The sequence below is a fragment of the Callorhinus ursinus genome, unplaced genomic scaffold, assembly GCF_003265705.2.
Source record: "Callorhinus ursinus isolate GAN/ISIS: 27379988/994484 unplaced genomic scaffold, GSC_fseal_2.0 scaffold32, whole genome shotgun sequence".
Taxonomy (NCBI): domain Eukaryota; kingdom Metazoa; phylum Chordata; class Mammalia; order Carnivora; family Otariidae; genus Callorhinus; species Callorhinus ursinus.
This window is the reverse complement of record NW_027397094.1, coordinates 7,830,606-7,858,545: the sequence shown is the minus strand read 5'-3', so window position 1 is coordinate 7,858,545 and position 27,940 is coordinate 7,830,606. Positions and strand designations below refer to the sequence as shown.

The following is a 27,940-nucleotide window of genomic DNA, read 5'->3' as shown; positions in this document are numbered from 1 at the left end:
ACTACATTCCACTCTTCGAAGAGCTCTCTAAAAGTCACTAAAAACAAACTGAGACAGTCTAATCCTGATAAATAAAAATTATACAAATATGGAAGGATTTGTACTTAAAATGGCTTCCCAAGTGTGTTAAAATTGTTATTCCTTTGAAAGACATGAAAACTAAAGATGATGAAGTATGAATTATTTATTAAAGAATGATTATGTGGTATTTGACATCCAAGAGACCCCAGTCCTCCATGCAAATACTAGGGAGCTAATTTACATTTACTTGTTTAAAATTAACTGTGGGAGGTATGTATGTGTACCAGTTATTTATGATTCCTTGAGGATTGTAAAGAGTTTTCCGTTAATGACATCTTCATAGAAGGTAAAGAACTTTTGCAAGTTTCCACCACTCAGGAATCCAGAAACAGACACAAAACTTCACGCTCCTCTCGGAACTCCATACTAAATCCTAAAATCAAGGTCTGGCATCATTTAGAGAATGAAACAGAGCAAGACTTGCAATATTCCTAGAGCCTCCCTTGCCGCTTCTAAAATAGGCTTTCTGGAAGATGCTTTAAATGTCACTTGGGTGCAAGCAATAGTATAAATTCCCCTTTGACCATGAAAACACTGCCGGTGATCAGTGTAACTTATCTTTAGAGCAAGGTGGGACAGAATTATTTCTCATGTGTTGTAACTTCAAAATAATCAGTAATTCAGCATATCCTACGTAGTCATTCCCAGTTTTGTCTGTCTGTCTGCCTGTCTCTTTCTTTTTTTTCTAGCTTATAACAGTAAAGTGGGCTCCTGGAATACTTCAATTTTATTAGCTTTTCCAGCGGTCTGTTCTTTTTCATGCTGGATGTGGGCCGGAGCTTATTTTCATGGCCTGTTTATAGATGACCATGGCCTGTTTATAGATGACCACCTAACCGTGATTTCTAGTAGGCCATATGATCACGGCCACCCAAAATATATTCTCAAATGAAGTCTTTCCTTCTAAGAAATTGACTTTAACTAGGAAAGGAAAAGACCTCTTTGAACTACTCTCCGAAGTGCATATTTCGCAGACATGAAAAATTGGGCTTACCCCTGACTGAGGGGAAGAGACTGGAGATTTCAGGCGTGTGGGGTTCTTAGCTAAGAACAACACAGTTGAAATAATTCCGAGCCGGGATGTCGGGTAAGGGAGCCCCTCAGCAACAAGCAAACAAGGTGAAAGACACCGGAGAAGGCCTCCCTGCTGATCAGTCTCTTTCCCAAAGCCTCCCATGGGCTGGCAAGCAACTTTGAACCAAGATGGAGATGTGCTGCAGTCAGGAGTATGACTTCATCAAGGCTATGATTTTACTATACATCCGCTGAGGAGCGTCCATGCCCCAGATGAAATCGAAGTGATTCCAGTCAGGCAAGAGGTCGAAGTACTGGAGGTTCCCGATTTGGGGGATTACCCGGGCCACATCCCGGAGCGTCACAAGGACATCATGGCCACCAGCCCATATAGCAGTAGGCACCTTCATGGTGGTCAAGTCGTAGAGCGGGGGACGGCTCTACGGAAAAGCGAGAAAGAGCGTTCAAGAGAGAAAGCTCCTCACTACAACAACTGGGTTCAGGTACGCAGAGGGGCTGCTAAATGAGCATTGGCTATGAACACATTTCTGTCAGGCACCGAGGGAAGTAGAAAGAATGCCTGCAATGGTCCGTATCTTCAAGGAGTATGCCAGGAACAAGGCAAGATAAGCCAACAAACGTTTGCCTACAAAGTAGAGTATGTCACATGCCACGAAACACCCCCCAAATACAATGGCACTGAAGGCAAAGAAGAAACAACTTCTGACCAGGGGCTTTCTAGAAAGAGGAGTTATTTGAAATGACTCTTGAGGGACAGTTGGATTTTACCAGATAGGGATGAGGGTGGGAGGGCTTCCTAGAGGGTAGCCAGAGCATGTACACCATGGTCAGGCTGGCAAGCTCTCCAGTGAACCCAGGGAAGAAACTGTGTGAGACAATGCAGTAGGATATAAGATTGGAGACAGACAGTCAAGGTCTAGGCCAAGGTATTTTGACATCTTTTGGAAGTTTGGGGGGATGAAGCAGGGTCATTTCTCAGAGCTCTGTCTTAGGGTGACTGTAGGGCCATCAGTCTGGGATGCCTTGAGGAAGGAATAGGCTGGCAGTAGATCCTGAAACAATCTAGACACACAGTTAGGGATGGTCCAGAGAAGGGATAATTGAAGCTTTGGGGATGACTACATTCTCCAAGGGAGAAAGGGAGAGAGGTGTGAAGAATCTTGGAGGAAGGCTGACAATTTGTGAGTGGAGGAGCTAGAAAGCAGACAGTGTCAATGGAGGACGAAGGAAGCAATCAAAAAGGGAAGGGAAAACTCAAGATCACCGCATCGTGGAAGTCCGGGTTGAGGGAGTGAATGGTACAGGGGCTGTGCCACCTCACAGAACATACATCTGAAGGCGAAAACAGGCCACTGGATTTGGCAATCAAAAACCACCCGCGACTTTAAATAAAGTAGCTGTAATAGAAAGATGAAGACCCAAACTACATTTTCCAGGGTTCAGGAGTGAGTGGAGGAAGGGAAGAAGTGGAGAAACTCAGCCCTTTTAAATATTAAAAAACGTTGATTGAAATCAGAGGACGGAATGATGAGCGACAGAATCTGTAGGTTGACGGAAGGTTTTTGTTTGTTTGTTTGTTTGTTTGTTTCATAAGGAACAGCAATTCATTTAAGGGGTAAGAGGAGCCAAAAGGAAGAGGAGATGAGAAGAGATGGGGCCAAGGGCACAGGCGCACAAACTTGGGAAATAAGTGGGCATTCATTTTCTGAGAGGAAGGAAGAAGAACACCAAGGGGACAGAGTCATTTTAAGATGGAGAAAAGGGCTATCAAGAAATTTCATTCATGCAACAAGTAAGTATTAAGGGCTCAGGAAGTGCCAGGTCCTCTGCCCGGTGAGAAAACGCTGGTGAAGGAAACAGAAGGAAATCTCTACCCTCGTGGAGCTGACACGGGTTAGTCTCCTTGTTCTCAATAAAATGCAGTGGGCACCAAGATTGTGCTGGGAACTTAGGAAGACGGCAAAGTAATGAGGCCAGAATATAATAAATAATAAATAAGGCCAGAATAAATGAGGCCAGAATATAATAAAAATTGACTTCAAGTGACCCAAAATCATACTCAAAGCAGACAGGATCAGATTGGACCAGCTAACCACTGGGAAATTCTAAGGACACTGACACTCCCATATATTTAAGTCAGCACGTTGTATCCTTCAATCTTACAATTTTATTTGTCAATTTTGCCTCAAAAAAGCTGAACAAGCAAGAGTTTGACTAACAATGGTCCTAAGTGTATGGGTGACATTTTTGTTTCATTTTCTTGTAAACGCAAACAATATATAAATTAAATATGCTCATTAAAAATAATGGAAGAAAAGAGAAGTATGTCAAATCCAAACTGAGAGCCTCCTTGATTCCTTCACATTCCCTTAATTCCTTCCGGTTCCCCTAGTTCAGTCTGCCTTTCTTCCGCTCTCTGAAGACAATTCTTTTAACTTCTGTTGTTGCTGTTTTGTTTTTTTTTTTCCTGGCCCTATTCTAAGCATTTGCAAATAAACGCATCTGTGAATATATATGGCCTGAGGGGCAGGGGAAGACTTTGGGGGGTAGTGGAAACTTCTATATCTTGATTGTGGCCTGGTTACAGGAATGAGTGTATTTGCCAAAACTCATTGAATTGGAAAATTTGTGAATTTTATTGTATGTAAATTCTACCTTAATCAAGCTTAAAAAATAATAAAAATATACATAGCTCTCTTAGTTGTCCTAAGAGCTAGTAGAATCATTTGTCTAACAATTCAATCCATTAGTGAGAAATTGACTGCTCTGATTGACTGTTTTGATGCTCAGAAACAACTTAATTGATCTATATTTGCACTAATAAATAGCCTTAAATATATCAGTCTGGGAAAATATTGGAAAAATTTAATTTAATGTGTGTGCCTCATACTGAGAAGCCCAGCTCCTGAATTTGAGAAAAGAAATGGTGGCAACAGGATTTACCACAGGTACAGGAGGGCTAAATGCGTCTCCAAATTCTAGTGTGAATACTCAGAAGGCAAAAAGATGCTAAAGGCTTAACTCTTCATGGGTGGATAATATTCTTTTTTATTTTTTTTTAATTTTTTTAAATTTTATTTTATTATGTTATGTTAATCACCATACATTACATCATTAATTTTTGATGTAGTGTTCTTTTAATTTTCATGTGGGATCCTGTATTTTTTTCTGTTGACATCAAGAACTGGGTATTCATTTTCTCTGTACATTTTTACAGATTTTTATGAAACAATTTTCATTATTATACTGTCAAAAAATTATGTTACAAACCACCTCAGTAGCATTGGCTAGGTCTTGTGTAACTGTAAATGAAAAAGCAAGATTAAAAATTGTGTGAAAGCAGTGGTACTGAGAAAATTGGAATAAATGCAGTAAAATACTGATACATATAGTGTTCTCTGGATGGAGGGATTATAAATTATTAGAATTCCTTAAGCTATCCTTCTTTTATTTCTATTCTATTTATTTTTAGGTTTTCTGCAATGAATGCATATTTAAATTAGTCCTTTTTTAAAAAGCGCTATCAGTGAGAATGCCACTAACTGTCAGGCAGGATTCTTTTCACTTTCCAATAATTTCTTTTTTTTTCTTTTTAAGATTTTATTTACTTATTTGCCAAAGAGAGTGTGAAAGCATGAGAGAGAGAGAGGGAACACAAGCAGGGGGAGGAACAGAGGCAGAGGGAGAAGCAGGCTCCCCGCGGAGCCGGGATCCCGATGCGGGGCTCGATCCCAGGACCCTGGGATCATGACCTGAGCCGAAGGCAGACGCTTAACTAACTGAGCTACCCAGTCATCCTAATTTCTTATTATAATGTCTCAAAGCCACCCTTCTGGGGCCATTCCAAGTAGCTCACCTGATTATAGTGACGCATGTTCTCAGCTTCGCTTCCCCAGTCATAAGCTCTGAATTCATCAGATCTGTAAAGCTGAAATACATGTTTTTTGGAAAAATAATCAGAGTAAGAATCACAATTTTTATAGTAAGTCTTAGAAAACCACTATGCACTGGGAAGAAAATAAAGCTTTCTGGGTCACCAGAAGGATATAAATACATTTTTACCACTAGAAGCACAAGGCCAACAGAGAGGGAAGCAATGGTCTCCCTTGGTTTGAAGGGGGACAGCCAATGGGAAATCACGACTCCTTAGGGGGAAGTCAAACCTCAGATAGTTCTCTCTCCCGGGAAGGTTCTATCACCTGAGGCCTTCCCTGGTTACCTCTTGCTTCAGCTCAGGCTCTGTTTTACAAGCTCCAATCTAAGACTGGGTTCATTTATGTCACCTGCTTGGTCTGTACCATACCTTGTCCTTTCCCTTCAAATCTGGGGAAATCAAACCAAAGATGGTGACAGAGACAAAATAGAAGCCGGCTTCGAACCTTCTTAGGGTAGACCTGCTAACTCTCTCCTTTCAGATGTACCGAAATAAGATTGGAAGAGTCTTCCATGACAAAGACACTACCTGTTTTATATGCAGGATGTTCTGCATCGATGATCCAGTGGGAGCATGTGACATATACACATCCATTCGACTCTGAGGGGAAATAAAACATACTCTAGCAAAAATCACCCAGTGAAAAAAAGTATACCTCCCAGAAGCAGAGAACAAGTGTGCTAAGAAGTAGCAAACCAAAGCTGGGGTTTGGGAAATGACAAGGCCTAATCGTCTAGGTAAATAAGAGCTCATGTCAGGTCATGGATTTCTTGAGAGCCAACGTGCACCAGCTCAGAAGTCGTGGGATAATTTGCAAGGAGGGGGGTGCTGTGCACATGCACGTGGGTGTGCCCTGTCTCAGATCTGGGTGTCAAAACACCTGGGCTTCAGAACTTAACTCTTTTTTTTTTTTTAAGATTTTATTTATTCATTTGACAGAGACACAGTGAGAGAGGGGACACAGGCAGGGGGCAGTGGGAGAGGGAGAAGCAGGCTTCCCGCGGAGCAGGGAGCCCGATGCGGGGCTCGATCCCAGCACCCTGGGATCATGACCTGAGCCAAAGGCAGACGCTTAATGACTGAGCCCCCCAGGCGTTAACTTAACTCTGTTAATTATAAGCTTTGTGACTTTGGGCAACTTGTGAGTTTCTGTATTTTCGCCTATTAAATGAACACACTAAAAATCATACTGTGCCAGGCTTTTGTGAGGATAAGATAAAATATTGCGGAAGAAAAGCTAAATATAATCACTTCCTAGGCGCTGTGCTTCGGTCTTTGTAAACAACGTAGAGATGAATATTATAGAGATATACTAGTAATCGGAATCCTACGTCTTAGAACACCGTAGAACGAAAGTAATCAAGGGAACTATTAAAAATGTTTACTTTTGAATAAGCAGGCTTTGAACAATGGTTCCTCTTGTATTTCGGTCTGGCACAACTACACGTCTCGAATAGGGGTAGGGTGGGCTGGCAGAGAAGAGCCATCTGGGGACTAGCTTCACTGTACCAGCCTCACTGGCCGCCATGTGGAATGTGACAGAGCTAGCTATTCAACCACGTTACCCTGCACGGGTACACTCTTCCTCCTCCTTGAATTCTCCCTAACAGGAAGCAAAGAGTTGATGAAATAGGATTGCTCCTCTTTTGTGGGAAAGGGGTTCTAACTCCGTTCCATTCTGTTTTGTGCCTTCCAAGTTAAGTGGGGAGTTTTATCTGAGGCCAAAGTCACCCAACAAACGAAGGCACACAGGAAATAAGTTCAATGCTCATCTGGACTTCTTTTCTGGGATTTTTTTTTTTTTTTAAATGCATGGTATTCGTTGTGAAATCGAATTGACTATAGTAAGGGTGGCTGATAGGGAATGTGTGACACTCCTACCCATGATGGACATCTGTTTTCCTAATATGACCAGGAATGGAAAGATGAACCTACCTATTCTATCCCCCAGTTTTCACATTCATGGTCCATTGAATACCCAGTCTATGCGTAGCAAATCTCCTCCTTTACAGTTTAGAACACCATGTTAGTTTATGCAGTGTAATAGATACATCAAGGTGAGTCAAAGAAAAGCTGGAAATGGTCCCATAATCATTATACGTACCGTATTCATATTTTTCTTGTTGTATCCAGCCCATAAGGACATGAGTTCACTACATATCACCCATAATATTTTATTGTTGCAGAGTTTGAGGGAAGGTTCCCTTCCCGTCTTTAAAAATATGCCTTTGGTACCAAAAATGCCCTGTAAAAATAAACAGTAATTATCCTTTCAAGAATTGTTTTCAGGCTTCTTGACATTCCCTTCAACCCAGGAATAAGGATTCTTGGAGATCTATGTCCACTTGTATTTGCTGCTTCTGCCAAGGAGACTAAGTCATTTGGGAAAAGAACTATTTATGAACCCATCTCTATCCAGGGAAGATCAACAAACATAATTTAAAAAGAGATTGCAGTAAGGCTCTTCAGCCCCAAATTTGCTTCTCCATGGTGAAGCTCCCCTATTCTGTCCAGTTGCTGACTGCCTATGTTTCTTACCTCTCATTAATTGGCAAGGAAGGCAGAGCAGTTTCTCCTTAAGGCCAAATATTGCCTTGACTAGGAAGGAAAAGCAAGGTTTCCCCTACTACACATGTGCACACGACCTTTTCAGCAGCATCCCAGCGGAGCCAGCTCTTGGGCTGGAAAGTGGACCATGGAGTACTGAGGGGAGGGGGCCACTGGACAGAAAATACTTGACATAATGGGACACAGCACAGTTAAAATTTCTAGGGCTTGGGAGAGTAAGCTTGGGTGGGGCTCTCTGATGGGAGGATTGGAGCTTCTGGGGACCACAGACAGGAATGGTGGGAAGGGTCAGGGAATGGGACTGAAAGTGACAGGAAATCTGACAGCGGGTAATATGAATTGAGATAAGCCTCAGACCCCACCTATGCCCGCAAAGCCATATATATGTAAGATATAAAATGTAAAAATGATGTATTTAGAGATAGATGTGTCTACCTCCAAATGTAATATAAGTAATTTGTCTGCTCAACTCTGCCCAAATGTAGAAAACATCCCAAACTAACGGGTGTCAACACACTCTGGCAACAGAACTATCAACTACACAAAAGAGAAATTGCATCACTTGAGCTTATAGTAAACAATACAATAAAACTCTGGAACCAATCATTAGGCTCTATGGAAATTCATCCTTGTGTTAGCTCAGAAATAATTTTTTTTCCCATTCCCACCCCTTCACCCTGAGCCAGGGCCTCATTTTACGTATGAATTACTGTGAGACCCTTATCAGTCTCCTTGATTTCATTGTGCCAAAATTCATTTTAGCTGACACCCCAAATCAAAAAGGCAATTTTGCCAAAATACTATGTTTATCATGGCAATGACCTTTTTAGAGAAACAAAAAGCAAACAGAAAAAAAGAAAAGAGAGAGAGAAAGACTTTTGTTGGATAAAGTCCCAAATCCATAATTGGCAACCAAACTACTTTTTCAACCCCTGGAAAATAACCAATAAATGTCTGAACGAATGATTGAGCTGTAAGACATTTAGGTTTTGGGATCATAGCTTTGGTAAATTAAAGCAAGCTCCCCTACAGGAAGGGGTGTATTATTCAGGCTTATCCAACATCATGTCTTCCATCTGGGCATCGTGAATTTATTGACCTATCCAGTGGAACAGAATGGAATGAGAAAATTGTGAGTGGATTTTAAACTACATCACAGTCACCTAACTAGAAATTCTGATATACACTCAGGTCTGTTAATGGCTGAGTATGGTTAAGTTGTATGTGGGAATCGTAGACACGCACGTGGGTGCAGACATGAACATACACGGACGCACATACACACACACACACACACACACATACACACACAAAGCACAGAATCTGGCTTCTATAGATTTCATGTAAATTTCCTATTTTCCGTCTTTCCCTTCGTAATAGATTTTACAATAATAAGGATCTACGGTCCAAAATGGGATCCTCAGAGACATTTTGGCGAAAATGAGAAGCCTACCTTGATTACGGATTTTGGAAGTAGAAAAAAACTGGTAAAAATGCCCGTGGGATATTTGAATGAGACCACAGGACCCAAGGCAAAATTCATTTTGATTCTTTGTGCCAGTTCAGGCATGGTGGAAAAGGCTACAAACCCTAAGAGAACAGGAGACAAGACAATCTTGTAAAAATTAGAAATGCTGAGGCAATGTCCCTACTAACGAGCAGGACTCCGCTTTGACAGCTTATCCCTCTCTTGCGATGATCCCGCGGCTGAATCGGGAAACTCTTCTGAGTTATTCAGCAAAGATAATCTGCCTTCAGTCCTCTCTGCTCTCGTGTCCATTTTCCTCGTATTCTGGACAATTTGACTTGGTTGGGGGGAGTGAGGGAGGGATAAGCTGCTTGAGCCGCCACTGCCGGGGGGGTCTTGAGGAGAGCTTCACCCCCCCAACCCACTCCCCCCCCCACCTCCCCACATGGGCTAAGCGCTAGCAGTTCTGTCATTTTACCGCCAACCCTGAGATGCCAGCATGAGTCACAGAGCTTCCAGAAGTAAACAATTGGTTCACGGGAGAGGAACCAATCAGTGCTTCATGCAGTATTACCCAGTGATCCCACGGTTGTTTTTTCTCACAGTGCAAAGAAATTTCATCCCTCCCAGTGCTTCACTGGATGCTGGCCAACCTCCAGAATGTTCCCTGATTTCCCTCAGTCCTCTGTGGTCCCGATAAGGACCAGCTGTCTCCATTCGCTCTGACTTTTCAGCAACAGCATACCACGCATTTCTAGCTCTATGAGGAGGAGGGTGGCAAGCAGCGCTGCATGGGGAAGTATGTGGAGTGTCTGTGTGTTTTGGTTCCCTGGGATGCCTTCCCGGGACCCTGCCACTGTGTGTGTGCACGCGTGCACACGTGCACACGCGCACACATACACTCTTGCTTTTTTTCCTGAAATTCTTGTTGAAACATTGAAACCATTTTGGCCAGAAAAAGAACAGACTTTGTATTAATTGGCTGAGCCAACAAAGACTGAAACTGGTATACTGGTATAATACTTCCCCGGGGAAGATCTCTGGAAGTGTGTGGAGGTGAGTTGTTCTGTGCTCGCACTGACTCATAGTGTAAGCTGGAGCATGGGTTTGCTAAATGTCTAGAGCGGGTCCTTCCCACATAACCAAAATTGCTCTGCCCCAAATGCGGAGGATGTTCACTGAAAAACTCATGCCCTAAATGCAAGGCAGAGCAATGCTGATCAGGTATTTTCTGTTTTCTTTGCAGATCAGCTATAAGGGCATATCTACTCCTGCCCACTTTTCTAGACCCCACTCAAGTCATACCTGAACCATCCGGTTTCTCCACATGCCCAACACCCTCACTGGGGGGAGGCAGACTGACCTGATTTGAATCTGTGTTCTTAAAGTTAGAAATTTTAGTGGAAGATCACTAACAAATTCACAATATTCGTAGTATGGATTCCTCTAAATCTTTATTTGAAGCTGGATTTTTGATTTCTTTCTAAAAGATCTAGTAAATCACTAAGAAGTACATTTTCAGAGGGCTGGATCTTGAACTTTTAAAAATGTTCTGTATAGTGTTTGAATTGAATTGCTATTCCATAAATATTAAATTGCACGCTAAATAGATAAGCCCACTGGATGTATGCTTTTGTATTTCAGCTAAAAAAAGTGACTGTAGGGGCGCCTGGGTGGCTCAGTTGGTTAAGTGTCTGCCTTCGGCTCAGGTCATGATCCCCGGGTCCTGGGATCGAGCCCGGCATCGGGCTCCCTGCTCAGCGGGGAACCTGCTTCTCCCTCTGTCTCTGTCCTTGCCCCTTCTCATGTGCTCTCTCTCTCTCAAATAAATAAATAAAATCTTTTAAAAAAGTGATCATATATTTTCAATTCGTTCAAATGTAAGTATAAGCTCACCCTTTGACTATTTTTTAAAATCCCAAATGGATTGTGAGGAAGGCATGATTGACACATACTTATCATCCTTCAGGGATATTTCATGTCATTAGGCTTTACTATTTTAGCGCAGAGGGGATCTAGAAACTTACTCTTTGGAAATACTCTGGTTTGGGGGCACATGGAAATTATATCACCATTACAAAAGTGCTGTTGTAACCAGAAATGGAGAAAAGATTTGCCTGACACAGTCTCTGAAATTCAGGTTCACAGCCACGTAGAACACTAGCACAACATGTCTAGCACAAGATGGAAAATTAAGGGCACAGTAAATGGCAGTGATTCTGTTCCAGTTGAGAGGTGAACTCTTGTGAGGCTTTGACTCTTGTAAAACATTGACACTTGTAAACATACCTATTGTAGTGCCAAGTGAATGCCCGATGAAATACAGCTTCTCCTGACCAGTTTTATTTACAATGAAGTCTATTACAGACGGGAGATCGTATTTGGCCATTTCATCGAAACTGCAAAATAAAACGGGGGCTCATAAATACTCGCTACTAAGTTTAAACTCAGAGCACCTGCTCACTTACTTCTTATACACAGAATTCTGTGGCGGTCACTCCTTTAGAGTGCATCTCGTTATTTATCCAATCACGTGTTGGCTAGCGTAGCTTTTGTTCGCCGCATTTATGTGCGTTACAGTCTAACAGCAGGACTGATTTCAAGACTTGTGTGTACTGTCTGAAGGCCACTCCTACCTTTTCTCCTCTTCTTGCCCTTCCCTTTCCCCTGTTTTGCCTGCCTCTTCTTCAAACACCCACAGGGCACTTCCAGACCTTCGGGCCATTTCATACTCAGCTTTGGAAACAGAACTGGTTGCAAATCATGATTCTAGCTGAGAAACTCTTGATAAGTTACTTAAATGCTCTGAGCTTCAGGTTGCTCAGTCTGTGAAATGGACATAATACCTGCTCTCGAGCAGGGCTGCTAAGGGGATTGGATGACAGTCAAATCATGACTCAGGTGCACCTGTTATTATTGTTTCTTTCTGCATTAGAGATATGTTCGATATCTACCAAGATGCCATAGCCCCAGTTCAACTGGAATTAACCCAGGAGAACCAAAAGACTTACGTAATACTTAGTGGAGCCAGGTAGCCCATGGGCTCGAGGCTTGCTTATCAAAAGGACATGTGAGGAAATAGGAAATCTGTAGGCTGACACTCCTGCGTATAAGAGAATTCTTGTGATGTCTTATAGTAAACAAGCTTCAAGCTCCCAGCTAAGGGCCAGTGAGGCAAAATATTTCCTGTTATTTGTTCCTGCCCCAAAGCTTTGACCCTAACAATTTGTTCTTCCCTTCCTTCATTCTCAACCTGTCAGTGGGTATTTTTCATTATTTCATTAATATGGTAGGAATGCACACTCTGTTCTAGTTTAGCCTTGCAAAAGCGAAGTCTCTTGCAGGCATCAGCCTGTCCTCTGGTGAAAGCAGAAAATACTTTCGGTCAAAGAGGCACCATACGAGAACATTGTTCTCCATTGCCCATTCGCAAGGTTTTAAAGACCTCATTTTGGAGTTCTCTTGAAAAATGGTATGCAATACCGTCTCAACCAGAATTTCTCCAAATAAAATATAGTACTGGTATACATCATCTCTGCAAAACTGATTGGCCTGTCCAAGAGAAAAGACCTGGATTAGCAGCACTAGAATGAATAGAAGCTTCGTGAGGGCAAGTATTTTGCTCACTCTTGAGTGCTCAGGGGCTGGAACTGTACATACAGTAGACAGTCAGCAAACACTGGTTAAGTGAACGTGTGCAACGATCATAGGAATTCCCTGAGCTGTCCCTTGGGACAGACTTATGATGTATAGTATTGGATAGAATTGGATGTTAAAATTATCATGTTAAAATGATATAACGTGCTTGAGGGAGAATCAGTGGAAATCTAACTTCTTGCTATTTCTCTGCTTTGAGATATTAGTAGGAACTACAAGGAACTATGTGACTTCCATTGTTACAGATTATTAGTAACATCATCCACACTATTATATTCAAAGAAATTGCCTCAAACTATCTTCATGATTTTTCTTAGATCCAATTTACCTAAATGCCCAGAATTTTTCTTCAGTCACTGAGAGTGTTGTGTGTCTTCTTGACCAAGTGTTCCCCCGGCTGTTTCCCATCCAGACATCGTAACCTGCATCTGCTAGAAGGAATCCAAGGCTGCCATTGGCAAAATTCTCCAGCCAGGAGGCATTGTCTGCAAATAAGGCATGTTGCATATATACGACTGGCCTGGGTCCTGGAGGGAGGGAGGAAGAGAGAGAATAATTTATGATAAATAGAGCATCTCAGGGACATGATAGAACCGCCCCCCCACACACACCCCCCACACCAGAAGAAGCAAAAACCAAAATCAGCATTCACCTTCCCCCTTGTCATTCGTGTAGAGCGTGAGAATCACGTAGGATTCTTGAGCACATGCATTATACCTGGTGCTATGCTGACAGATGAAGAGATGAACACCCATGAGCTTGTTACATTCTCATTATACCTCTATTATGATATAAGTAGCTACTATTTTAAGGATCTTCATTTTACAGACGCAGAATCTGAGCTTTAAGGTAGTGAAGTAACTTTCCCAAGGGGCCACCCAGTTAACAAGGTGCAGAGCCAGGACGAAAGCCCAGTTCTGTTTCACACCAAAGTGGGTGCTCGTAACTGAGCTCGCTGCTCTGTGAATTCGCCTTTGCCTCTCTCTGGGGTCTGACTTGCAAAGACAGGAAAATGATTGTGTTTGATGGAATCCCATGCCTCTTCCGGGGAGGAGGAGGAGGAGGAGAGCATAAATGGACAACGACTGGTTCCTCGCCAAGCTTCCAGCCAAATCCCCAGCCCCTGCCCACCGGAGAGCATTTGAAAACCCCAAATATAATAGAATCGGCTCAACATCCCCCTGACAACTGTCAAATTCCTGAGGGAGAAGGTGTTCAGGGAGATGAGGAGAACCAACGCAGAAGGTTCCAAAAAGGCACCATAATTTAGTGGGTAAGACCATGGGCTCTGGAGCCAGGCTGGGTTTGAATCCCAATTCCATCACTTGCTATGTGTGTGACTTTGAGCATTTTACAGAGCCTGGTCGGGTTCATCATCTGTAAAATGATAACTATTCCTAGCACCGACCTCCTAGGGATGCGGAGAGGTTTATTGGATATAAATTAATGTAAAGCTTTTAGAATAATACACTTATTCAATGGTTTTTAATTCCAAACCTTCCCCAAATTCTCCCTTCTTAAGTAAAACTTTTCCTGGAAAAAAATGCTCTCCTTTTAGAGCTCCTAGCCCCCAACCCCCAAGGCTGGTGTTGCCAGATTTTGCAAAAAAAAATGAAAGTGAAGATTAAGAGAAGACTCAGGATGTCCTGTTGATTTGAATTTGAGATACAGGATGAACAATTTCTGTATAAGTACATTCTAAGTGGAACTTGTCCGAGAAACTGATTTGTTAGTGATCTGAAACTCAACTTCAACTGGCTGTCTCCCATTGGTCTCTTACCCCCACCTACATCCCGCTCTCGGTCTTCATTCTGAATCTCTAGGATTACGCCTTTCTTTCTTAGAGGAGAGAAAGTCAAACAGGGCGATTTTAGCCACCTCTGAATAGGAATGGCAGGGGGGATGGTGAGTGACAGGTAAGGATTTGCCCCCCAAACTTCCCAGGCACTTTGCTTATGCTTCTCTCTTCCTCACTCATCTTGAGCTTTGCGGTGACATGTCCCTATTGAAAGAGTAATTTCTCTGCTTTTGCACGGCTGGCTCTTCATGCTAGAATTCAGGCCTTATTAACACCATGCTCTTTCCTCCCACAAAACTTCCGTCCCTCCGATTGAAACATAGGAAGAATGTTCTAGTTTTCCTTCCCGGAAAAGGTTTCAGAAATGTCAGGGTCATTTAATTTGATTTTTTTTAATGCTGCAGACGGAGGCTTATTGATTCTGGAGGGGGCAGGAGAGACTTCATGCAACCCAGCCAATCTCTTTGCAAGTGAGGAAATCCATTTTCCTGGGATGCAGCAATATTCCACATGAGAAATCAGTCATGAACGAAAGAAATGTTGGCCCCGCCTTTGCATTTACACCCCGACCAAGCAGGCCTGCTCGCTGTCAACAAGACCTGTCTTGCCTTTCGTATTTTTAGGTTCTTGACTGTCTTCAGAGAATTGGAAAAAAATGAGACTCCCTGTTAACTATTTAAAGACTAATCCAAGAGTCCATCGATTTTGATAAACCAGTCGTTCTCTTAATGGAAAGCCGACACTAAATTGTAGCCATCTGCTGTCCTCCTTTGCAGGAGAGAACATCTTTTACCTGGGCTCCTGGCATCTTTTCGTCCATGAGGAATCCTGTTGACGCTGAGGATGTACCCGTCCTGAGTGATGACTTCATACTCTTCACTGGGGTAGCCATTGTAGGTGATGATCTCACTCTGCCAGGTAAAAACACAGACATTAGCTCAACATCTTCTCCAGAGGTGATAGGAAGGAACTAGAACAAAGCATCTGGTGTGTGCTTATCGGGGTGAATTATCTGAAATCTGTAGCCCCAGGTAACTGTAAAATCAATTTACTATGTGAAGTCTTGATAAAAAATTAGCAGAATATTAAAAAATGTCGGCTATTGGCAAGTTTGGGGGTGGGTAGTTGGGTAGAGATAATATTTAGTATTTTCTAACAGAACTATGTTCTCCAGTTGATTCTTGAGACCCCTTATGGTTTGGTAGAAGGCATTTATATGTATTATCCAAATAGCTTAAAATAGACATTTTAATATTTTTAAAATATAAATTCAAAAGAGGAGGTGGCCTATAAATTCTTTTTTGCTTTATATTACTAGAAAATATTATTTACTCAGCCAAAAGGGGAGATCTCCCTAGGTTCACTCTTAGAGAAATGTTAAACGCCACCTACATTTTATCTGTTCCCTTATCTGAGACTCTCTGCTATCACAAGACCATTCATGTGCCTTATGTGATGTCCTTTGGGACTAGGCATGACTTACAATATTCATCCACACTTCAGGATTCGCTTCTTTTTCCAAATTAAAGAATCTACCAGCACTTAAAGTTCCACAGATCAAACAACAGGTTGTTGTTAAAATCAGCCACATCGTGGGAACGCCTGACGTAAGACATTTAATAATCACAGATTAATTTTATACAACAACTTTGCTTTAAGAAAGGAAAATAGTGCCCTACTGAAAACCGGACGGACATCCTAGGAACGCTGAGAAAGTGTGGAAGGAAGCAAACGCAGGGAGCTAACTCTGAGCATGGGAATCCTTTCCCCACATAGAAACTGCTTTGACCCAATTCACTTCTGCAAGACATTTCATCCAGTACCAAGCCTTTTTGTTTGGGTCGTCCTTTCGTCGAAGGTTTTCAGTGATGTTACGTCTTTGCTCACCTGCAAATTGCTAGGGTACCCGAAGACTCAGAGGACAGGTGTCCAAAGCCCCAGCAAAAGGAAAAGGGGTGTTATTCTCTATTCTAACCGGCTTCCCACAAAACAAACAAGAACAGTGAGCAGAGAAGCTGACGATCGGTTTCCAGTGACCGGATTCTTTCTCTTGTGGACACCCAGTGGGGCAGGTTGCACATGTGAATATGCACTCTCTTCCTTGGCGTGGCTTAAAAGCACCTCTTCCAAGGCAGGCCAGGGTACCCCTCTTGTGACCCCCCCCTCACGACCTGATGTTGAGGTCCAGCCTCACCACCGCCAAGATTTCTGATGGTGGGCAAGTTATTTAGCAGCTTTGTTTCTTGGTTTCTTTGTAGGCGAAATTAGAATAATGTTACCTACCCGGCGGGGCTATAGGAAGGATCAAAGGACCTATAAAGCAGTAGACACAGTCAGCCCTTTCTCACCATTTTTCCTACTCGGAGAATGAGCCAGAAAGTAACATCAAATTTAGAGCTTTACTTCTGAAGATTTTAAATAGCTTTCCATGCATTTGCTGTCTGGTTGAAGATGATTTCATATCTATCTGCAAATGTCATATAATTGAAAACATTGTTAAAACTAGTAACAACTAGTATCTACTGAGTGCTAAGCTTGCCCAGAGAATGTTTCTAAATGCCTCAGGCGTGTTATTTCAATCTCAAAGAAACTCTGTGAAGTAGGTCCTATCATCCTCACTTTATTGATGAAAAAAACCAAAGCTTAGAGAGATTTCAGATCTGCCCAGGTCACAGAGCCCACAGGTGCCAGAAGCGGGTCCGGAAGGCAGGCAGCCTCCCAGCAGCGCCCTTGCATCTGACCCGCCTCCCGCTTGTGATAGCTCTTGACCTTACCTTGTTCGGTGAGCATCCTCTGCTCCTGAAGAGTCTGCACCGATTAGGAACCTCTAAACTTTTGCACGTGACTTCAGGCTGAAGAACGAGATGTGGTTGCAGTGACAGTTAGAAGCTAGAGAGAACAGAGACAGGAAGCCCATGGAAATGAGGAAACCCTGAGCTGTGGCACCACCCAGGGCGTCTTCCTGACGCACCAAATGCCCTGATATGCTTGCAGATTGGGAAACAGTGGTCTGCAGGATGCCAAGTAACCAGTTTGACTGAATCCTTCATGTTTCCTTGGAGTTTCCTTGGGCCACTGTTGGGAGGGTTCAGCTACATTTTCAAAGCCTGGCATGAAATGGGGAAGTTGGACAGACTCGGGATCCTAATGGACAGAAGCAGACAGAGCAATATCTACCTTCTCAACGCCAGGGCATTTCTGTCAGGGTCAGATGAAGCGATGTCTGGGAAACGCACTGATGTCAACCGTGTCGTGTGGAGGGAAGGGACTGATTGTGGCTAAATGGTGAGGATGAGACCATCCTGACTCCCGGCTCCCGAGGCCAGGCAGGACCTGGAAGCAGCGGAGCGTCGGAGGACACAGACCCATATGCCCAAGGGATGCAGCCCGGGGTCAGCTTTGGCCGCGACCGTTGTGAGCACCGAACCACGGACCAGTTGACCTCTACTTAAAGCAAAGTAGAAGCAGAGGCGCCCGGGGGGCTCAGTTGATTGAGCGTCCCACTCTTGATTTCGGCTCGGCTCATGATCTCAGGGTCTTGGGATCAGGCGCTGCGTGGAGCTCTGTGCTCAGCGGGGAGTCGGCTTGAGATTTTCTCTCCCTCTCCCTCTGCCTCTCCCCACTCCCGCATTCTCTGTCTCTCTAAAACAGATAAATAAAATCTTAAAAAAAAAAAAACAACCCACGCATAAAACAAAATAGAAGCAGAGGCCAGAGGAGAATAAAGACAACTTAGCTCCAACCTCCCCCCCAAAATAGCGGAGGCACATAGGCATCGTTTCTGTTTCACTCTGTATTTCTGTACACCTCTAGGGCCCCAGCAGTAACTGAATCTCTTGGGGACAAGAAGCGGGAAGACAGTGAAGTCCTACCTAGCAGATTCAATAGCTTCTGTTCTCTTAGTCTGGACTCATCCGGCACCCCTTTCAAAAACAAAGCTCTTACTCACATTTGTCCAAACCTCAAGATCTGTTCCACTTGAACGGGGAATTTCATGCCAATTACACCAACATGGACTGAGAGGAAGGACTCGGCTTGTTGGACTAGGTGGGAGGATTATGGATTATTCCACCTTTTTTTTTTTTTAAGATTTTATTTATTTGAGAGAGAGACAGAGATAGCACAAGCAGGGCCCAGGGAGAGGGAGAAGAAGCAGGCTCCTGGCTGAGCAGGGAGCCCAATGCGGGACTCGATCCCAGGACCCTGGGATCATGACCTGAGCCAAAGGCAGATGCTTCACCTACTGAGCCACCCAGGCCCCCAGATTATTCCACCTTTGAGGCAAGACTCCACCATTCCTGACCCTGACAACCCAGTGACAGAGGGGTGAGGACCTGCTGGGAAACACGTATGGCTTCTGATTTTCAAAATCACTTCAGGGGCGCCTGGGTGGCTCAGTCGTTAAGTGTCTGCCTTCCGCTCAGGTCATGATCCCAGAGTCCTGGGGTCGAGTCCTACATCGGGCTCCCTGCTCAGCGGGAAGCCTGCTTCTCCCTCTCCCATTCCCCCTGCTTGTGTTCCTGCTCTCGCTGTCTCTGTCAAAAAAAAAAAAAAAGCATCTGCCTTCCACTCAGGTCATGATCCCAGGGTCCTGGGATGGAGCCCCGCATCAGGCTCCCTGCTCGGCGGGAAGCTTGCTTCTCCCACTCTCACTCCCCCTGCTTGTGTTCCCTGTCTCGCTGTGTCTCTCTGTGTCAATAAATAAATAAAACCTTAAAAAAAAAACCTTCAAAAAAATCACTTCAAACAGAACTTCAACAGACTCTGGGGAGTTCTAGGGGGCACAATGTTATTAGTATTAATGTAGATTTGTGGTCATACTCCGTGTGGAGCTAGCATGAATGGAGCTAAATGTCTCCAGCCTTGACAGGTTTTAGACCAGCTTGAATCTCAAAACTCTGTATCATCGCCCTCTCAGACCCCTCTTGGATGCAGTCAATACGTTGAAAGGAGTTAAAATGAAACACATTGCAACTCTTCCTTGGCCCTGTGAAATACAAAACTATAGCTCCTACTCTCTAGAAGCTCAAATTTTCCCTACTTTTTTCCCCGCATAAAATTAGATCATATTAGAGCTGGAACATGATCTTGGGGGCAGCCTTTCTGAAACCCGGTGGTGTTCCTGATACCTTGATCCAAAGTTCATATTGCAGTCTGAGCAAATTTTTTAATGATGGCTGCCCGTTCAGATATCAAGGTGGCTAAAAATACATGCTTGAACATAGAACATAGATCCTTGAACTTGATGTCTATCAGCCACAATGATTATTATTTTCCTTCCAATGTTCTAATTCAAAATACATTTGCTATTACATTTCCTCTTTTTTTGTTTGCTTGCCTCTTTCTGCCCAAAGACCCATATTTTTGGTAACACACAACTTTGTATCAAAGGGGGAATCGTTTTCCCTTGAAAGCAACTCGAGGTTAAAAATCGAAACTAATGAGAATTTTGGAAAAACAAATAATTAAACCTTACCCCCTTTAGACAATTTTTACCCTAGAATAAAAGACTTTGCATGAACAGGAGCACAGAATCTGTTGCTTGCTCACCAGATGACTTATCTAGTTCATTATGCATCCTAAAATTCAAACAGGGTGGTAAGCATGCATGCGTGTGTGCGTGCACACACGCAATGATTGATTAGCCCACTTTGGCTTTAGGAAAGGCACTTTAAATTACATTTAACAATTTTATTTCTTTACCCATAAAGCAGAGTTGGCCATGCTCGTGACATCTATAAGAAACAATGCTGTTTCTGAAATTACCTATCAGAATGGAGCATGCTCTCTTTAATGCTGGCTGGTGTCGGTGAATCTCCCCAACAACCCCACTAAACCACACCCACCTTCAAACACCGTATGGCTGCAGGAGAGAGAGCTGGAAGAGAGAAAAGGCAAATAAAAAGTTCTATCATATATAACTGAAATATTAAAGGTTTTTTGAAAAGAGGTCATAAAAAGCCAATTGAATGTGCACTCATCCCGACCCAAAATGCGCAAAGGAAAGATCACTTCCATTTAAAGAGAAGTTATTACCAAAAGTGCAGGTGGGTGCCCTTGATGACTTCCACGTCCTGGGAGGTGGCAGGGTCAGGACTGTATTCGTGGCAAAGGTCAAAGCTTCTGGGGAATGAAGAGGAGGGGCCCTATCATCTCATAGGAGGAGATTTATAGCATCCAATCCTCCAAGCCTGTTTACCTGCCTAACTGCCTACTTCATGCGCAGAATTTATGTATGGTATTCTCTACAGCTCATTTTGTATTTGAATTCCTGTAGGAGGTATGTCCAAATTGAAATGTTTTTTTTTAAACATGCACACACACGCACACACACACGCACACACACACGCACAGAACACCTGGCCAGAGGTTTAAGTTGTATCTAGTTTTAGATAGAGTCTTATCAATTTGTGTGGGTAAATGAAAGGCATTTGGAAAGGAAACAAGATAACACTGGCTATTTTGACATATGCTCTTGTTTCTTTTCTGAATTAATTTTCTATTGTGTTAAATTCATGTTAAATCACCTTCAAATCTCCCCAACATCCCTGAAAATGGGTCGATGGCTTTGATTTCATCCTTCTCCTAATCACCATCAACATCTAACATATCTGCTGGGTGAGCGAATTAAATGAATGAACGGATGAATCAAGAAGTCCAGAAAACATTGCTTAATTACTGAGGAATAATAATATTATTATTCATAAAAATAGTGAATTCTTAAGTATTTACTCTTTACTTTGTGTCAGGTATTTTACCTCGTTACTCTACTCTATAAATTCTACTGGATCTCTTTGCTCTTAAGTATGCTTCAAAGACCATTTTTCTTAGCATTGTTATATATTAAATTTAATAAGAGAGTAAACTCATAGGAAAAGTCAATCTTGTTTTGTTTTTGTACTACTTGGAATAATTCCACCATTAGTCATAGATTGCATTACATACTAGTACAATAAAAAAAATTGCTACTGGATAGTCATTTTTCTGCTATCATTCAGCCTCCAATATGTCCTTAAATCTATCTGTTATGGCACAGTCTGGTATCTTTCACACAATCTCTCTTCTCTAACTTCTCCATACATTAAAAAAAAATCTCATAAATGCAGAATCATTCAAGATTTTTTTCCCTACAAATAACCAGATTTCTTAGGAGATAATAACCTAAACCTTTTCTTTATGCCAGCATTGTCCAATAGAAATGTGATGTCAACTACACATGTCATTTAAATTTTCTTATAACCACATTTTTCAAAGCATAAGGAAATTGGTGAAATTAATTTTTATATTATACTTCATTTAAACCAATAAACCCCAAATATTATTATTTCAATATGTAATCAATATTAACAAGAGACTTTCCTTTATTTTTATTATTTTTATTATTATTATTATTATTTTTGCACTAAGTCTTTGAAATCTGATGAGTATGTGACATTCACAGCACATCTCTGTTAGGACTAACCACATTATTAATTCTATTAATGTTACTCAGGTAAATATGTCCAAGTCTCAAGAGGACAAGGAAACAGGTCTTGTGATTAAATATGACTTCATATGTGCCATTTAACGTCTCGGTATACCTAATTCCTATGTGAATTAAGAATTCTCTTTTTCCATATGGGATATAGGTCATGACTGGAAATATGAAGCCATTATGTGTATCCAGCTCTTTATAAATAATAATCTCTACCAACCCTTTTCTATGGAACTGGCATTGTGTTAAATTCTTTTGCATTATTACCTCACAGCAACTCAATAATAGAGACACTTAAACATATTTCCATTTTATAGGTAGGAAAAATGTGGGCTAGGGTGATTAATTAACTGGCCTATGATATAAAGATAACAGTGGACTAGGAACCAAACCTAAAGACTCCAGGGCCCACGATGAGGTGCTGCACTCTACAAATATTCTTCATAAACAGCTTCAGTCTTCATGATGGCAGAATATGGATGAGACAGGAATGAGTGTCTCCATTTTGTTAAGAAAAAAAAAAAGGAAATAGCTAGAATCAATGAGAAATGACTTTCCCAGGGTCACACAGCTCATAAATGGTGGTGCTAACTCTGAACTTAAGTTGTCTAACACTACCAGGAGGATTGTTTCCGTAGCAATTCCACATTTCTGCTCAGTCAAGAGAAAAGGTGATTATGCTGTGAAAATACTTTACAATTCATTTTATTTTACTGTTTCCTTATTTTTGAAGTCTAACTGCCATGCAATGTTATATGAGTTTCAGGGGTACAACATACTGGTTCGATAACCTTATACATTACTCAGTGCTTACAAGATCAGTCCACTTTGGGAAAAGAGCATCAGGTGTCGTAGAAATAAGGGCGATTTTTTGTTACGATGATCTTTATAACTATTGGCCGTACCCACGATGTCCTTGAAAGGGAGGGCTGAGAACTGTCCTTTGACTAAATGGAATGCATCCATCCGACACCATACTGGTGGGCAGGATGCACAGGTGCCACCATCCCTGAAAGAGGGGGCCTGGAAGATGGAAGCCCAAAGGTGGGAAAATGTGCAGCTTCAGAGAAGAAAGCTCAGGTGAAGAAAAAGGAAAGGCGTGTTCTTGCAGAGGATGGCAACCTCTCAAAATTTCCAGTTCTCCTAACTACAGAGGGAGCAGTGTTTTGTCGAGGGTTGGGTAATTCTCCAATGGGGCAGGGCAGGGCTTCCCTGATGGGAATCAGGTTGCGTGGGACCAAGTGGATGACTCCCGGCTGTTACCTTGATGTGCTGTGGCTCTGACAAGCCACCGCAGCACACCTGTCAACAGATTTGTCAGACGAATACCAACCGGGTTGGCGAACCTGGCCCTCCTCTCTGCCGGGCTGGTTTTGACTCAGAACTTGGGTGTCCTGTTTTACATACTCACGGACCCACCTGCTCCGTCCTGACTCTGCCCCCCGTTGCTGGCTCGTCTGCTCCCTCTCTGCAGTTCTGGTAACAATGATTTTGCTTTAGTTTCTGTGTTTTCTTTAAATCTGTATGAAATTCTGGCCTTGCCCATTGTGCAAAGCCCCAGGAATCCCCTAACAAACAGGAGCCTCCCCGACCAGATGGTCTCACCTGGGCTTCTTCATCTGTGTCTTTAAGGAGACAACACAAGGAAGCGTTGAGGGTTGGAATCTGGATTCTAGTAACTCTGGGCTTAAGACCCAGATTTGCTTCTAAGTCTTCTGAGCATCTGTGGTCTTTAAAATAGCCTACTCCCCAAAACTAATGATGTAATGTGTGGTGATTAACATAACAATACAAAATTTAAAAAAAAAACCAGCCTAGTCCCTTTATCACAGAGATAAGGGCAGAGATAAATGGCTCAGGCCATGCCTTTGATAAATGCCCAAGAAGTTAGTAAGTGCTAAATAAAGTTAGCTCTTTTTATTACTACCCTCATGGGGTTGAAATTCCCCAGCATACTTTAAACTCCGTATAAGTCATAAGATGAGGACCACGTTTTCCTTATTTAATGCCCTATTTCCAGCCTCTAACATATAGGAGGTGCAGAGTAAATTTTTTTTTAAGATTTTATGTATTTGTTTATTTATTTAGAGTGTGAGCAGGGGGAGGGGAAAAGGGAGATGGAGAATCTCAAGCACACTCTACCCTCAGCGCAGAGCCTGGCGCAGGGTTCGATCTCACGACCCTGAGATCATGACAAGAGCTGACACCAAGAATTGGACGCTAAAACGACTGAGCGACCCAGGCTCCCTGCAGAGTAAATTTATTTAAATGAATGACTTGTAACTCTGAGGAGTTGTTTGAAAATTTCTTTGTCAGGGATCACAAAGACACCCCTAGAAGGAGACCTCTGAGCCCCCCAGTCCTACACAAAGTAGGCTTATGGTAGAACTGAAAAGTGGTTCCATGTTAAAAGTTTCTCCCCTCAGGAAGCTGCCAACGTTCAGATTCCTGAACACGTAATACAAAATCAAACTAAAAATATGACATTTACATGATTGATGAGAGTGATAGTGATGTACCTTGAGGCTTCTACTGAGAATATAAATTTAAAGAGTATTTTTAGGAGACAGCCCTAAAGGCAAGAAAATACAACCTGATTAGGAAATGCAACGTTGTGACTTAATTTTAATTAAATTCCATTCAGTTTAAGGCAAACAGCGTGGGCAGATCATGTCGAGGAGAATGAGGAAGATGTGTGGGAAGACTTAGGTATATAAACCTCGTTTGAAGATGGGCATCTGATTAGGGAAGCGGAGGCAGATGTATCTAGAAAAGCAAGTGAAGTCAGGTTATGGGGAACTTTGAAATATAGCTAGGGAAGTTAGGGCTTCATCGAAGAAAATAAAAAGCAGCAGAGTCATGGTAAGTTCTGGTACAATGGTATTTCACGGTGAAAACACCCTTGGAAGGAGGAATGAGGAAGATGAATCAGTGGAAAAACTCATCATTAAAGATATTAAGGAGGAAGCAATAAAGCTTTTTTAAAAAGATTTTATTTATTTATATGAAAGAGAAAGAGAGAGAGCACGAGCAGGGGGAGGGGCAGAGGGAGCAGAAGACTCCCCGCTGAGCCGAGACCCCCCCCCCCCCGGATGCGGGGCTCTATTCCAGGACCTGGAGATCATGACCTGAGCCAAAGGCAGACGCTTCACGGACTGAGCCACCCAGGCGCCCCAAGAATAAAGCTTTTGTGGAGAAAAACTGATGCGCTAGAGATACTACATTGGCTCAGCATTCTGAAAATACAGTTCCAACACTAGTGTGCTCACTAACTCCTACACCTTGGGCACGCCACTTAAACATACGCCTCGTAAGAGACAATTTTAGGTAGAACGTAGAGGGACTTTAAAATTGTTAATAGTTACGCTTATTTTAGTTACTTTATGTCGAGTCACGCTAGCGCTGCATTAGCACAATGATACAATCTTTAAGAAGAATTTTGACTTCTGCTTCTACCTATGAGACAACAACAGGGTCTGGAGTTACCATCTACCATCAAAACTAGACCGTTGGAGCCAAAGTAATAAGCAACAGTTGTCAGACATTGGAAATCAGGCCGCAGAGGAGGGTGATCACTGAGAGGGTTCTCTGGGAAAACCTGAATGCTCTGCCTACTGATCCTTTCTAGACACAGCAAAGGTAGGGCAACCCAAAGAAAGCTCGGTGGGAGTGGGGTCAAACCCTGGATGCCAGGGAAGCCACTGGTTCTGGAGAAGAACCTGAACCAGGCCCTTCTGGATCTGTGTGCCCTGGGTTCTGCTCACACAGACCCCCATCGCTGGCACTTCCTGGAGAACCACTTCCCAGGTGAGGAGGTAAAACTCATCAAGAAGATGGATGAGCACCTGACTCACCGCCACAGGCTGGCAGCCCCCGGGGCTGGTTGGGTGAGGATCTCTTCAAAAGGCTTACCGTGAAGCACAACTAGGAGCCTCCAGAGCCCACCAGCCATTGAGGGGTCCCTCTGGCATCCCCCCGGTGCCGGGGTTCTGCCTGAGCCTCTCCCTGCAGCCACTAGGCAACTTGTTAGCTGCTCTGGAACGCTCTCCGCTGCTCTGGAACCCTCTCCCAAGCCGTGGACCAAATGGAAACAGAACCAACTTTTTGCAGGGAAAGGAAAAGAAAAAGAAAAAGAAAAAAGAAAAAAAAGAAAGGGCTTCTGAAATATGGAGAGGCATCCCCTTGAGTTTTTGGCTAAATAATAATGCACGCATGCAGAAGGTAAAATATCACCAGAGCAGGGAGAGTAAAACTTTCAGAGAAAGAACAATTGCCAGGAAACTATAAGCAAAACAATTCCTAGAGTGTACCTAGTATACACAGGGATGCATTTGAATTCCCACCAGCCAGCATGGAGAGAGCTTTCCGAGCACACCGGGGCATTCAGTAGAGACTTCGGAAAGGGCACGCCTCGTAGCAGGGCAGAGCTTCCTTGGAGGAGAGATTAGTCTAGACGGGCCCTTGAGGAGGCGAAAAACCCAAACCAAAACAAGTCTCAAAGCAATCAGACTTAGCTTCAAGCAAGCAAACTGACTGCCAGAAGACTTTCCAACCCTGTTGAAAGGAATACGATGAAACTTAGCAATGCAAAATGCAAAGTCTGGCATCCAATAAAAAAAATTATTAAGCATGCAACAAAGCAGGAAAATATAACCCACAACAGGAGAGAATCCATCTATACAACGAACTCATAAATGAGAAAGATAATTGTATCAACAGAAACTATGTTAAGATAGGTTCTGAGAGAGGCTGACTATGCTCAAGGATTTAAAGGAAAACATACAATAAGGAGGGGAAAAAGGGAAGATATCAAAAAGGCCTAACTGGGATATCTAGAGATGAATATACTCTCCAAAATAGAAAATGTACCAGATAGGATTCCAGCAGACTAGACCCTGTGTAAGAAAAAAATTGTGAATATGAACACACACAGTAGACACGATCTAAAAGGAAGCACACAGAGGAAAAACCCTGGGAAAAATGCACAGCTTCAGTGACTTGTGGGTCGGTAGCAAGTGGTCTAACATATAAATTAGAGACCCAGGGACTGTGAAGGTACAAAAGATGTTTGAAGGAAAAAAAAAGATATTTGGAGAAACAATAAACAAAGTTTTTATAAATTTGATGAAAACTGTAAGTCCACAGATTCAAGAAGCTCATTGAATTCCAAGCAGAATACACAACCAAACCACCCAATGAAATCAAATTGCAAAACATCCATTGGTGAAAAGAGAATCTTAGAGCAAAGAAAAAAAATCTACATTAAGTACAAAGAAGGAATATAAGAACTCACATGTTTATCAGAAACTACATGCCAGGAAGTAATGAACAACATCTAAAAGCATCACAAGAGGGGCACCTGGTGGGTCAGTCATTAAGCATCTGACTCTTGGGTTCAGATCAAGTCATGATCTCAGGGTCCTGGGATAGAGCCCCGAGTCAGGCTCCTCGCTCAGCACAGAGTCTGCTTGAGATTCTCTCCCTCTCCCTCTGCCCCTCCACACATTTGTGCACGTGCACTCTCTCTCTCTCTCTCTCTCATTCTCTAAAATAAATAAATATAATCTTAAAAAAAAAAGCCCTGTGAGAATAACAAAATAGGAAGCATAACAGTCCAAGATTCTCTTATCAGAAAAAAAATTTTAGAAACGAAGGCAAAATACCTTCTTCGCTGATCAGCCCAGCTGGAGATTCTGGGGGCCTCTCAGATTTTTTCTGAGGATGTACACATGCCACTCCTCTTCCTCTCTCCTGGGGGATGGGTCCCAGGGCTATGTACCTTCTCCATTCATCACTGACCATCAGGGAAATGCGAATCAGAGCCACTATGAGATATTCCCTCGCACCTGCTGGGATGGCTATAACAATACTACTATTAATAAAACAAAGGACGAAAGAGAAGTGTTGGCGTGGATGTAGGGAAAT

The 27,940-nt window shown here is 42.7% G+C and overlaps 1 protein-coding gene across 6 annotated transcripts; it reads right to left on the bottom strand.

The window, feature by feature from the left end:
* Positions 1-169: 169 nt before the first annotated feature.
* LIPN (lipase family member N) lies at positions 170-27,839 on the bottom strand. 6 transcript variants are annotated; one of them, XM_073878965.1, is made up of 15 exons: positions 27,679-27,839; positions 22,408-23,491; positions 20,578-20,664; positions 17,719-17,819; positions 17,513-17,648; positions 17,316-17,393; positions 16,025-16,143; positions 15,335-15,452; positions 13,072-13,270; positions 11,376-11,485; positions 9,072-9,208; positions 7,155-7,295; positions 5,579-5,650; positions 4,973-5,044; positions 170-1,535 (listed from the first exon to the last, which is right to left on the bottom strand). In XM_073878965.1, the coding sequence occupies exons 6-15, from the start codon at positions 17,329-17,331 to the stop codon at positions 1,302-1,304; spliced, it is 1,218 nt and encodes a 405-aa protein (XP_073735066.1). In that variant the 5' UTR covers positions 17,332-17,393; positions 17,513-17,648; positions 17,719-17,819; positions 20,578-20,664; positions 22,408-23,491; positions 27,679-27,839; the 3' UTR covers positions 170-1,301. The 6 variants fall into 6 exon arrangements, with proteins under 6 accessions (XP_073735066.1, XP_073735065.1, XP_073735064.1 ...); XM_073878964.1 differs by having other exon boundaries at positions 17,513-17,819; positions 22,408-22,513; positions 23,435-23,491; XM_073878963.1 differs by having other exon boundaries at positions 17,513-17,819.
* Positions 27,840-27,940: the final 101 nt, after the last annotated feature.

What these genes read in the sequence shown, in the direction of transcription:
- LIPN (XM_073878963.1), bottom strand. An exon ending in CTGAAGTGTGGATGAATATT is followed by an intron (nt 15,453 to 16,024) that starts GTAAGTCATGCC and finishes TTTACCTGGCAG; the next exon opens with AGTGAGATCATCACCTACAA. An exon ending in ACATGCGTCACTATAATCAG is followed by an intron (nt 1,536 to 4,972) that starts GTGAGCTACTTG and finishes GCTTTTCCGTAG; the next exon opens with AGCCGTCCCCCGCTCTACGA.